Consider the following 12,705-nt stretch of genomic DNA (forward strand, 5'->3'; position numbering starts at 1 on the left):
TGGTTAGACCTCACTTACCATAATCACAGTACCAAGACCTGTGTTCTAAAAGCTGATTCCTCCACTACTGTTGCTTTCCAAACAAAAGTCTTGTGCATCCTGTGTATGGGATTACTCTGTATCATGGGGCATAGTGAGCCACCTTGACAACCAGTGCCTTCATCATGGTCTGGGACATACACACTGACATCTTTAGATGCACCTCCTGGTTTCGTCCTTTGTTTACAGCTACTCAGAGTTAGAGGGAAGCACTTCATCATATCAGCCTCTTTTCTCTTTTTATTTCATCAGTAAGAAAGGGAGCATCCTGGTAATTCCTCTTTGAACAGTGGCCTTTGAGCTTTTGCCCTGAATGCACAATAGCTACTGAGCAGTGTATATGTTTAAAGAAGAAGAGAGAGAAAAAAAAAACCAAAAACCTGTTAACAGAGGCTCAGAAAAAGAACCAGCAGACAATGTCTGGAAATGGAAGACCTCAAAACTAATCTTCCCTTCCCTTCTTTCAAACACATAACAAGCATTTTATTTTTTTTTTTCTTAAATGAAAAATGAACTTGGAATGCTTTGCATACTGTTTCAAATCCTTGGACTTACTCCTTGTGTGTGTGGTGGGAGGAGTGGTCATATTACTCTAATAGTCTGTCTCTTACTTAGACTGTATTGGTTACTTTTGTTTGTTTTAAACCATGGTCACCTGGGCTAGGAACTCACTGTCTGCCCTTCAGGAACAGGCTCCATCCTTCCCAAACTTTAAGGAATAGATAATCTCTTAGAGATATTGCTGAGGTTATGGACGTAGCTCAAGGAAGTCATCCTCTTAATTGCTCATCAATCATACATTCGAAAGATTTACCTCAGGCATGGGAATCCTCAGTATCTTTAGAGAGCTTATTATCACTAGGTCAATCGGCTTGTATTGTACTTTTGTAGCCCCTCTGCAAGAAAATTATCAGGAAAATTAAAATATTTCCTTCATGCTCCAGTTTTTGAAGTTGAACAAGATTATCCCTCCCGCCTTCAAGCCATACATTCTATTTTCTGAATCACCATTCCCAGAATAGCGTCTTCCTAGGGAAGTTAATTAAGCAGAAAGATTTGCTGACTCCAAGTGCTGGTCCCCTTGCCTGAGTGTTTAAAAGTTTCTTCCAAGCTTTTTCTCCATAGTTTCCTTCCAAGATAGTTTTCTAACCTGCATATTACAGAAATTAAAAAAAATGCATTCTTTCCTTCTTCTCTTATTATATGTATGCTAGGAGGGAATAATCTCATATAGTTGTACCTGTCTGCTGAAGAGCTTAAAATATTGTTTTTGTAAGTATGGCTATGGATTAACTGCCTAGAATGCTAAATTGGAGTGATTATTCTCAGCTTGACTTTGCTTCTTGCTTCTTAAATGACCATACATTTTTTTCACTGTTGTCAGTATTAGCAAGCATTCTTTGTGAGAATTTCTAATGCATTTGAGAATCTAAGACACATGCTTTCTCTAGCAACAACAGAATAGAGCTGCCAAGATTGAACCAATCTTTTTTTCAGTACATTAATGATGTGTCTACACTGCCTTCTGGTTTGTATGGTTTCTGACGAGAAGTTTGTAGACATTCTTGTCTTTGTTCCTCTGTACGAATAGTAAAGGCACACTTCAGAGCTATTGCAGCTTCTGTTCCAGACTGCCACAATAAAGCAAATATCACAGTGAAGTGAGTCACACAAATATTTTGGTTTCCCAGTCCATGTGAATGTTATGTTTTATGTTTTAGACATAATTCTTATCCTTGTTCCCCTAAAAATGTAACAGTGTATATTACTTAATTTAAAAGTACTTTACTACTAAAAAATGCTAGCCATCATCTGAGCCTTAAGCAAGTTACCTCTTTTTTTTTTTTTGCTTTTTTTTTAGGGCCATACCTGTGGCATGTGGAGGTTCCCAGGCTAAGGGTCAAATTGGAGCTGCAGCTGGTGGCCTATGCACAGCCACAGCAATGCAGGATCCGAGCTGTGTCTGTGACCTACACCACAGCTCACGGAAATGCTGGATCCCTAACCTACTGAAGGAGGCCAGAGATCGAACCCCCAACCTCATGGTTCCTCGTCGGATTCATTTCCTCTGTGCCATGACAGGAACTCCTTAAGCAAGTTATCTTTTTGCTGGTGGAGGGTTTGAAATATTTCAAGAGTTACCAAAATGTGACCCAAAGACATAAAGTGGGCAAATTCTGTTGGAAAAAAATGGTGCCAGTAGACTTGTTCAAAGCAAGATTGCCACAGACCTTTAAGTTGTGAAAAATGTAATACCTGCGAATCGCAGTAAAGTGAAGCATTATACGAGGTATGCCTTTATGTATCACATAGTAATCTGTCTTTTTCACTGGCTGCTTTTACAATTTTCTCTTCATCACTAGTTTTAAGCAGTTTAATTTTGTTGTGCCTTGGTGTAGTTTTCTTCATGTGCTTGTTCTTGTAGTCCATTGAGCTTCTTGAATCCCTAGGTATATCATTTTCATCAGATTTGGAAATATTTGAGTTACTGGGTTTTTTTTTTTTGTTTTGTTTTGTTTTGTTTTGTTTTGTTTTTGTCTTTTTAGGGCTGCACCCACAGCGTATGGAGGTTCCCAGGCTAGGGGTCAAATCGGAGCTCTAGCCACCGGCCACAGCCACAGCCACAGCCACGCCAGATCCGAGTGCGTCTGCGACCTACACCACAGCCCACCGCAATGCCAGATCCTTAACCCACTGAACCAGGTCCAGGATCGAACCCGAGTCCTCACAGATACTAGTTGGGTTCACTAACCACAGAGCCATGACGGGAATTCCCCTTGAGTTACTGTTTTGTTTTGGGGTTTTTTTTAAATTTTGTCTTCCTCTTTCCCTTTTTTGAGGAACTCCAAATAACTTTATATTAGGCTGCCTGAAGTTGTCCAGCATCTCACTGATGCTCTAATTTTTTTTCAGTCTTTTTTGTGTGCCTGTGTTTAATTTTGCATAGTTTCTGTTGCTGTATTTTTTAGATCATTTATTTTTTCTTCTGCATTGTTTAATATGCCATTGATCTCATCCAGTGTATTTTTTTATTCTCAGACATTGCATTTTTTTTTGTATCTCTTGAGGTTTGTGTCTTTTATATACATCTTCCATGTCTCCTTAACATACTGTCATTCCTCTATCATTTTGAATTTAGAGAATATAATTATAGTAACTTTTAATGTCCTTGTTGACTAATTCTAACATCTTTGTCAATTTTGGGTCAGTTTTAATTGAACAATTGGTTATTTTTCTAATTGTGGGTCCTATTTTTCTGGTACTTTGCATGCCTGACAGTTTTTGATTGGATGCTAGACTTCACGAATTTTACCTTGAAGAGTGCTAGATAATTTTGTATTCCTATGAATATTCTTGAACTTTGTTCTATGACACAATTAAATTCCTTGAAGCAGTTTCATCCTTTCAAGGTTTAAGCCTTTAAGCTCTCTTGGGGGGACCAGTGCAGCCTTTAGTCTGGGGCTAGTTTTTCCCAGTTATTGAGACAATATTCTTTTCAGCACTATAGCCAAAAAGAATTATGAGATTTTTTCATTGTTCCTTTCTGCTTTCTTCTGATGGTTCTTTTCTCGGCCTTGGGCCAGAAATCTGCTGTTCTCAAGAGGGGCCCTCAGCAGGTCTCCGAAACTTGCTGTCTCTTTTGTAGCTTTCTCCTTCTTGGCACTTGGCCCTGCAAACTCTAGCCACCTTGACCTCCCCAGACTCCCAGCTGACTCCTCAACTTGGAGACCTCTAGGCTCTACCTGTGTTCTTCTTCCTTGGGCTATGGCCTGGAAACTTCTAGAGTGCCTCCTTTGTATCCCATCTCTCAGGGATTCGTAACTAATGTCTCAAAACCATTGTTCCATTGTTTCATATGGTCTCTCCAAGTCTTTGGTTATTTCAGGTGCAAGGGTAAATCTGGTCTTTATAATTCTATCTTGGCCAGATTGAGAAGCCTGAACTAAATTAAAAGAATTTTTTTTTTCATCACAAAAGCAACACATTTTCAGCACATAAAGTTGACTGGTAGGGAAGGGAGGGAGACAGAAAAGAAAGAAAATCATCCATAATCTCATCATCCATTATAACCACCTTCAAACTTCAAGTCTATATACACACCCTCTCATTTTCCTTTCCTATTTCTTAAAACAAGTACTTTTGTTATCTGATGTTTTATAACCTGGACACAAAATTCCTTCATAGAGCCTGGTTGATGAAACTGAGGTAAATGCTATAAGAGATAATGTATCTTCAAAACCTCTCTTACTGGGGAGTTGCCATCACGGCTCAGTGGTTAGTGAATCCGACTAGGAACCATGAGGTAGCCGGTTCAATCAATCCCTGGCCTTGCTCAGTGGGTTAAGGATCGGGCATTGCCGTGAGCTCTGGTATAGGTTGCAGACTCGGCTCTGATCCCATGTTGCTGTGGCTGTGGTGTAGGCCGGCGGTACAACTCCAATTCAACCCCTGGTCTGGGACTCTCCATATGCCACGGGTATAGCCCTGGAAAAGACCAAAAAAAACCCCTCTCTAACTGGCAAGAAACTAGAGGATCTCTGACACAGTTATTATTATTAACTAAATTACCTAGTTAATGGTAATTAACCTATCTATATTAAGTTAATATCTTAGAAAAAACTATCTTTTTTTTGTTTACAAGTTAATGATTTATAAAGCCAAATATATAAACCATTGGCAGAGTTAAAATTTTTAAGCTTATTATCATCCTTTATCCATGATTCTTCAACTTTAGCATACATTTGAATCACCTAGAGTGTTTTTGGTGGAATTTGACTTCATAGGTCTGAAGTCGCTCGAGAATTTGCATTTCTAATAAGTTCCCAGATGGCGCTAATGTTGTGTCCTAGGATTACACTTTGAGAACCACTTTGCTAGGTTTCTTCAGAGTAACTGAGATGCTTCCAAGATTTCCTTTAGTGTTGTATAAGGTATACCATTTTGTGTGTGTATGTGTATATACATATAGGTAGTATTGTACACTTTATATATATAATATATAATGGTCAGTAATCAAGGTAAGCAGTTAAAAAGTTGAGGGGAAGCAGTATTCTACAGATGCCAGTTTGATTTTCTTTACTGCGGCTATAGTCACTTAGAAGCTAATGCAGCTGTCACTAATAGCCTGCTTCCCAAGTCCAGAAATAACTAATTAATGCACTATTGTATTTTCAGGAGCAGACAATATCAGTAATGATGTGTATCAACAAGTACCTTGAGATGTTTAACCAAGATCCTGATACTCTAACACAGCCAGGTCTTTTTGAGTCTGTTCCAGTATTATAAAGTGTTAGATTTTATTTAAAGATTCCAAAGAACCTCCCCTTACACGTTTATACTTCATGTAATGCTGTTAAATTTCTTTTCATGAGTACTTTTATTTGAAGAGATAGAAAGTATGTACTGGTTGAGTTCCATATCCTCTCTGATTTATTAAATATCTGCTGATTTGTTAAATATTTATATACCTTCCTGAACTAACATCCTTTTGTTCTCCTTTTTTTTATTGAGGTGTAATTGACATATAACATTAATGAGTTTCAGGTGTACAGCATAATCATACAATATTTGTATATAGTGCAAAATGATCACCGCAATAAGTTTTTCACTATACAGTTAGAATTATTTTTTTCCTTGTGATGTGAACGTCTAGGATCTGTTCTTTTAGTAACTTGCAGATAAGCAGCCCCGGATCACCATGCTGTACATTACATCCCAGTGACACAGTTATTTTATATCTGGAAATCTGTACCTTTTGACCCCCCTCACCTTGTTCTTTGTGGTTTTTTTTAAGCCACTGGATGTGGACAAAGATTCATCTCTAGTGACCCTTTGTTATGGACTCTGTGTTCTGGGACGGAGAGCTTTGGGGACTGCATCCCACCACATGTCCAGGTAAAGAGGGCATATCTGTTTTTAGAAATACACTGGAAGCTTTATAACCTAAATCTAAAAAAACCTAAAATAGTTTTTAATGGAAGCATTCTGTGCTAGTTTATTGCAAATGTCTCTTCAGTTATTATACTATTATATAGATCTTTTTGCTGAACATAGTAGAGTTCTAAATGGTTAACAGCCCTGGCTCTTAAAATCCATACATGTATGGGCAACTATTGATAATGAGAATTTAGTGGATTTAAGACATTTTAAAAAATAATCAATTCATAATGTATGATTGATCTCTTCCCATATACATCTATTTTTCTAACAGTTCACTTATTTTTATTTTCGCATTATCTCCTTGCAATTTTTGCTCAGAGCATTTATACTTTTAGTACAGTGGTACATTAGAGTTTGGGACTGTAATTATAAACTGGATTTCTTGACATATATATCCAATTGAATTAGAATTAAGAAAACCACATATTTAAGTTTCTTCTGTGATTACTAAAGTTTTCCATTAGGCCTTCCTTAATTTCCTTTAACTTACGGATCCTGCCTGTTGCTTATTTCCATGGATTCACTATTATAGTAGCTCATGAACAAGGGCCTCCGGTCAAACCAGCTCTATCCCTCTTGATTCTGATGTTAGAATAAACAGATGTTAGAATCTGTATAAAGGAAAACCTTTGTCAAAATATATAAACTTTTATCTCCAATCTTAACAGTAATTTAGAGTCATTCCTCTATGGATTACATGCCCTGTTTAAGGGAGATTTCCGTATTTCTTCAATTCGAGATGAATGGATCTTTGCTGACATGGAATTGCTAAGAAAAGTAGTAGTCCCTGGAATCCGTATGTCCATTAAACTTCACCAGGTAAGAGGAGGAAATTCCTAATGCATCACTGGTGTTCAATGGTATTTCTTCACTTGACTTCCAGGTAATGTTTCTTAGGACCTTTTTGAGAAGTACTCTGATTTGAAACAAAGAAAAACATGATTCATGACATGATATTAAGTCTTAGGATCCTGAGCCTATGTTTCCAAGAGTAGAGTGGAGTATTAATATTAGCAAGTGACCTGGGCATGAACTTGAGGGAAAACACAAGCAGGGACAAATTCAAAGTAAAAGTCTTTGGCCGCTGTAATAGCTACTCTGACTTCATGTGACTGTAATTCATGCCTTTGTGTGGGTGGATGTGAGCTGACTGCCAGTACAATGTAACAGCATCTCAGGAGTCTTACATAAGGGCTGCTGTTACTGAACTGTGAGCTTCATTTAGCATGTTATATAGAATAATAGATGGTTAGGACAGAGTTAGCCTTAATTAAATAATCCTAGTATGGCAGTAAAATTAAGTTGGGTCCACAAATGCATATCCAAAGCCCTGGATCACTTTAAGAATATATTTCACAATTAAGATTGGCACTTGCTGCTGTAATAATTTCATCTGACAGTAACTATCATATCTGATGATAGAGACCAAGTGACAGTTTTCATTAAAATGCATCTGCTAGAGTTCCTGTTGTGGCACAGCGGAGACAAATCCGACTAGGAACCATGAGGTTGTGGGTTCGATCCCTGGCCTTGCTCAGTGGGTTAAGGATCCAGCGTTGCTGTGAGCTGTGGTGTAGGTCGCAGACACGGCTCAGATCTGGCGTTGTTTGGCTGTGGCGTAGGTTGGCACCTGTAGTTCCAATCAGACTCCTAGCCTGGGAACCTCCATATGCAGCAGATGTGGCACTAAAAAGCAAAAAAAAAGAAAAGAAAAGAAAAGAAAAACTGCATCTGCTAAGCTCAAATCTGAATGAATCCGTTTTCCCCCAAATAGAGAGTGAATTACTCTTTAGATGATTTTTACTGTGATTTAAAGTGTTAGAATGAAGTTAACATCCCATATTATTTAGGAATGTTACTAATAAGGATGATGTTACTTGAACATCTCATGGAAAATGGAATACTATTTTGAGGATGATGGGGAAAATACACATTTGGGATCAAATAGAATTGTCTTCTTTAGACTAGCATTAGAATTTTGAGACAGAATTCAGTGTATTTAAAAGAAAAAGATAATGACTTCTTATTAAAATACTGTTAAAACTTAGCATTTCTCAAATGGTATTCATTGTATACCTGCTACATGAGAAATACTATGAGCATAATTACCTCATAGTTCCTGACAGACGTCTTCAATTAATTCTAAAAATTACGACAGATATTTTATCTCCATCTGCAGAGATGAAACTGAGGCACAGGCTCTCTGTAGTTTCTGATACATTAGGTCTCTGTGCCCACTTCTCCCTACAGGTGCTCTTTCCTGTTGCTGCCAGGTCATTACATGTTTTTTAGCTGTGGTGTTAGTGCCCTGTGACAGTGGTTCCCTTGCCTTATAACCAAGTCCAGCACACTTGGGTACAATACACTCTCACCATTAGCCATGACCGATGGCACCAGTGATGAACAGGGAGGGTAAGGAGGTGGACTCAGGAGCCAGAGGCATGGAGGGCTGGAGGAGGGGAGAAGATGAGAGCATGGATGCAACCTGGAGAAGTTCCATGATTCATATGCACATTTGAGGAGGGTAAGATTGACCCTGTAAAGAAACAAGCAACAGCCATTCACCCCAGCTGGGAAAAGATAGATGTGTAAGTCAGCACTGGTCATCTCCAGAGTTCATATGTGCTCAAGAAAATCCACAAAAAGGCTGGGATGGTAAAAGATAGGATTAGTACCCACTTGCCATATGACTCAGCAATTCTACTCCTACATATTTACCCAAGAGAATGAAAGTTTCTGTCCATACAAAGACTTAACACACAGTGTGCAAAGCAGTTCTAGTCGTAATAACCCAAACTAGAAACAATTCATATGTTCATCAACAGATCTGTCACTTAGCAATAGAAAGAAATGATCTACTGTTAATGCCACAGCAGGAATAAATCCCAAACATGCAGAGTAGGAGAAGCAGACGTGAAAAGAGTACATATTGAATCATTTTATCTATATAACATTTAAAACAGGCCAAACTAATGTGTAGTGACAGGAGATCAGTGGTTGATAAGTGACTGTGGATCAGTGTAGAGATTGAAAGCCAGAAGGCAGCAGGGAACTTGGGGATGATGGTAATCTCTGTCTGCATTGTAGCAGTGGTGACATGGGTGCGCACATTCGTCAAAGTGCACCTGTACTCTTTAAATGGGTGCAATTTATTGTACGTAAATTATACCTCAAACTTGATTTTAAAGAATTCTGTTCCCAGGAGTTCCCGTCATGGCTCAGTGGTTAATGAATCCAACTAGGAACCATGAGGTTGTGGGTTCAATCCCTGGCCCTGCTCAGTGGGTTAAGGATCCGGCATTGCCGTGAGCTGTGGTGTAGGTTGCAGACGAGGCTTGGATCCCGCGTTGCTGTGGCTCTGGCACAGGCTGGCGGCTGCAGCTCTGATTGGACCCCTAGCCTGGGAACCTCTGTGTGCCACAGGAGCAGCCCTAGAAAGGGCAAAAAGACAAAAAAAAAAAAAAAAAATTCTGCTCCCAGAGAGCTAAAAATACAAAATTTCTCTTTTGTTTCAGACGGTCTGATAGTGTGCTTTGCCACTTCATAGGTATTTTTTTTTAACTTTTTATTTTCTCCTTTATAGTTCTTTTTTATTTTTTAATTTACCAATCTAATGTGTTATGTTTTTACTTGAGAAATTGAAATTATTATCTGTATGGTATTTTAGAGTGCCCTGTAATGTACCAGTGCTCTCATACATGTTATATTACCCACAACCTAGAAAATTATTTTAATCTCAGGTTTGTAGGTGAAGAGTAACCAAAACTCAGAGAAATCAAGCAAATTGTCCTTTTGATATGTTCTCTCTTATCCTCTATTTAATCATTTTGTAAAACATCATTACTATTCTCTTTAAGGATTTACTTGGTTGTTAGACTGTAACTGGCTTATTTTAGTTCCATCTCGGTTTACAGGAGATACTGTAAGTGAAAATCTTATAATCTGGGGTCTCTTTGAGGACTAGCATAACTTTTGTTACTCTCTGCTCATTGCTTAGCACAATGCTTGGTGGCCAACGAGTGTTTGTTAAGTGAATTTCATTGTTTTCAAAAAATATTTCCTGCTCATAATGCAAGTATATTTCTAAAATGCTTCTGAAGACTTTTTTGGTCATTTTTGGCTGCCCTGCGGCATATGGAGCTCCCAAGCCATGGATCAGATCAGCACCAAAGCTGCTATCTAAACCACAAGCTGCAGCAACACTGGATCCCTAACCCATTGTGCTGGGCTGGGGATCGAACCCAAGTCCCAGCAGCTCCCAACACATGACAGATCCCCTTGCACCATAGCAGGAGCTCCTGTTTCTGAAGACTTTTCCTAGAATAATTGGGGACATTTTTAAAATTTATTTGAAAACTAATTTTGTATTTAATTTAAGAAATCTTTTTTTTTTGCTTTTTAGGGCCACACCCGTGGTGTATGGAAGTTCCTAGGCTAGGGGTTGAATCAGAGCTATAGATGCCGGCCTACCCCACAGCCACAGCAATGCCAGATCCGAGCCGCATCTGTGACCTACACCATAGCTCATGGTACACCAGATCCTTAACCCACTGAACAAGGCCAGGGATCGAACCTGCAACCTCATGGTTACTAGTCGGATTCATTTCCACTGCACCACAATGGGAACTCCCCATTCAAATAATTTTACAGATACTACTATACAATGATGTCATTTCTTCTGTAATTGAACTTGCTGAAAGAGAGCACATTCTATGACATCTAGCTATCTTCTACTATAGGAAAGTGAACTCTAAGTCCAGGATTCTTGTGCAAGAGATTAATTGAGGGGATGCCCCCAGGAAAATTTATAAGGAAGTGATCAAAGTGGGGAAGAAGCTCAGCAAAATGTCTTTTAGCTGAATTCTAGCTTTCACTAGATTCTAAAGGGAGCTCTGGAGTGTGCATATCTCCAAGTTATGTTGAGTTAAGTTACCTTGAACACCCCACAACCAAGGGGAGAAAAACCCTCCTCTGGCATTTCTTACCTGGCAACTCCATCAAGCTGTGAAGGCAGCTCTTGGAAGAAGAGACATCTCTGGGCTCCTGGCAGCTAGCACTCAGAGCAGTGGAGAGAGGAGTGCACCAGCCTGGTAAAAGAAGTCTGGACGAAGCACTAGCAGGTTGTCTCACCTGGAGCCCTTTCCCTTTCCCACACTTGGCCATATCCCCATCCACTGAGATTGCATTCATTCTTTAAGATCCAGCTCAAAGCCACCTACCTGCATTGTGTAGCTTTCACTAATCACATCAACTGGACTTGAAAGGTTTTTCATTTAACTTTTATAATCATAAAATTTAAAGAATGAGAATGAAGAAGTACTCTAAAAAAAGGTGTTCAAGCCCTGGGATTATAGTCATTTACTAATTTTATAAACCTAAGAAGCAGCTAATACTCTTTGAGCTTCAGTTTTGATATTTATGAAATGCTGGTATTACCTGCTCAACCTGTTTGACAAGGTTGTAGGAATTAGATGAAAGTGTACATTGGAGAACATTTTACAGTGTGTACTCATGTGTCCAGTGCATACTTACATTATTCTCATGTAGGTGAACCCCCAGCTTGGAGGGGCTTCCTCGGGGAATGGCCTTTTTGCTCTCACTAGCCTCTCCAGATAGCACACATTCCAATCGATTGGTTAGGGCACAAATGTGTACTTAACCTGGATGTAAGCACTAATCAATCTCGCAACCATAAATATGAAGGCAGTTGATACAATAGTTGTGTTTCCTTAATAACACACCATTTCAGAAATCCAGATTTGTGTTACAGTTATTTGGGTGTATGTCCTATAGCCTTTGTTAATTTGAAGGTTTCTGAATGGGTGATACGTTTCATGTACTCCTGTGTTTCACCCATGCCGCCTGCCATAGAATCTTGCACATGGTAGACATTAACTAACTACTTATCAGATGGATGAGTAGTTAATAAGACCACAAGGTTTTTTAGGGAAGACTTTACTAGCTTCTCTAGGACTAGGACCCATAGCTTTGAGCCTTATCTTAACTAGGTAAGAAGCTGGGTAAAACAGTATACTAGAATCATTCTAGTGGCTTTATGTAAAAAAAAAAAAAAGCACATAGTTAAACATAACTCAGACAACGTTTATGTAGTTTTAGCCTTCCTTAACTGAAAACAGCGAACTCATTCTTTAACAGAAAAAATAATATGTAAATATGAAAAACCAACTTGAATGAAGGAAACAATATATAAAATAAATAAAAGTGATTTAGCTTAAACTTAAGAGGATGGAGTTGGATTGAGGGATTTACAGAAGTAGTATAACAGTAATGAGCTCATTCCTAACCTGGATACATTTAAGGCTTTGTAATTTACCTCTAGATAATACTAACATGTGTGCAGATATGAAATATATAAACCAGTTTTTAAGACATTTAATGTAGTAATTGATTTAGTAATTACAGAAACTTTCATCATTCTAGAAGTCATTCTCTTCTTTTCCTAAAAAAGGTAAATTTTTAATCTCTGTGTGTAGGACCATTTCACTTCTCCGGATGAGTATGATGACCCTACTGTGCTCTATGAAGCCATCGTGTCTCATGAGAAAAACCTTGTCATAGCGCACGAGGGGGACCCTGCATGGCGGAGTGCGGTCCTGGCCAACTCTCCCTCCCTGCTGGCGCTGCGGCACGTCATGGACGATGGTACCAACGAGTACAAGATCATCATGCTCAACAGGCGCCACCTTAGCTTCAGGGTCATCAAAG

At 38.8% G+C, this 12,705-nt stretch overlaps 1 protein-coding gene across 15 annotated transcripts in view; it reads left to right on the plus strand.

Moving 5' to 3' along the window:
- The window catches only part of PCNX1 (pecanex 1), a 173,320-nt gene that overhangs the window by 147,142 nt on the left and 13,473 nt on the right, over nt 1-12,705 (plus strand). For all 15 annotated transcript variants that reach the window (XM_021099419.2, XM_021099421.2, XM_021099420.2 and 12 more), the window contains 3 exons: nt 5,834-5,934; nt 6,648-6,798; nt 12,474-12,704. In XM_021099419.2, the coding sequence (XP_020955078.2) occupies nt 5,834-5,934; nt 6,648-6,798; nt 12,474-12,704 (483 nt within the window). The remainder of the gene's footprint in view (nt 1-5,833; nt 5,935-6,647; nt 6,799-12,473; nt 12,705) is intronic.

Source organism: Sus scrofa, chromosome 7 (genome assembly GCF_054392235.1).
Source record: "Sus scrofa isolate SSC_HxYL_T2T_F1_AM1 chromosome 7, Sscrofa_HxYL_maternal_Yorkshire_Landrace_v2.0, whole genome shotgun sequence".
NCBI classification, from domain to species: Eukaryota; Metazoa; Chordata; class Mammalia; order Artiodactyla; family Suidae; genus Sus; species Sus scrofa.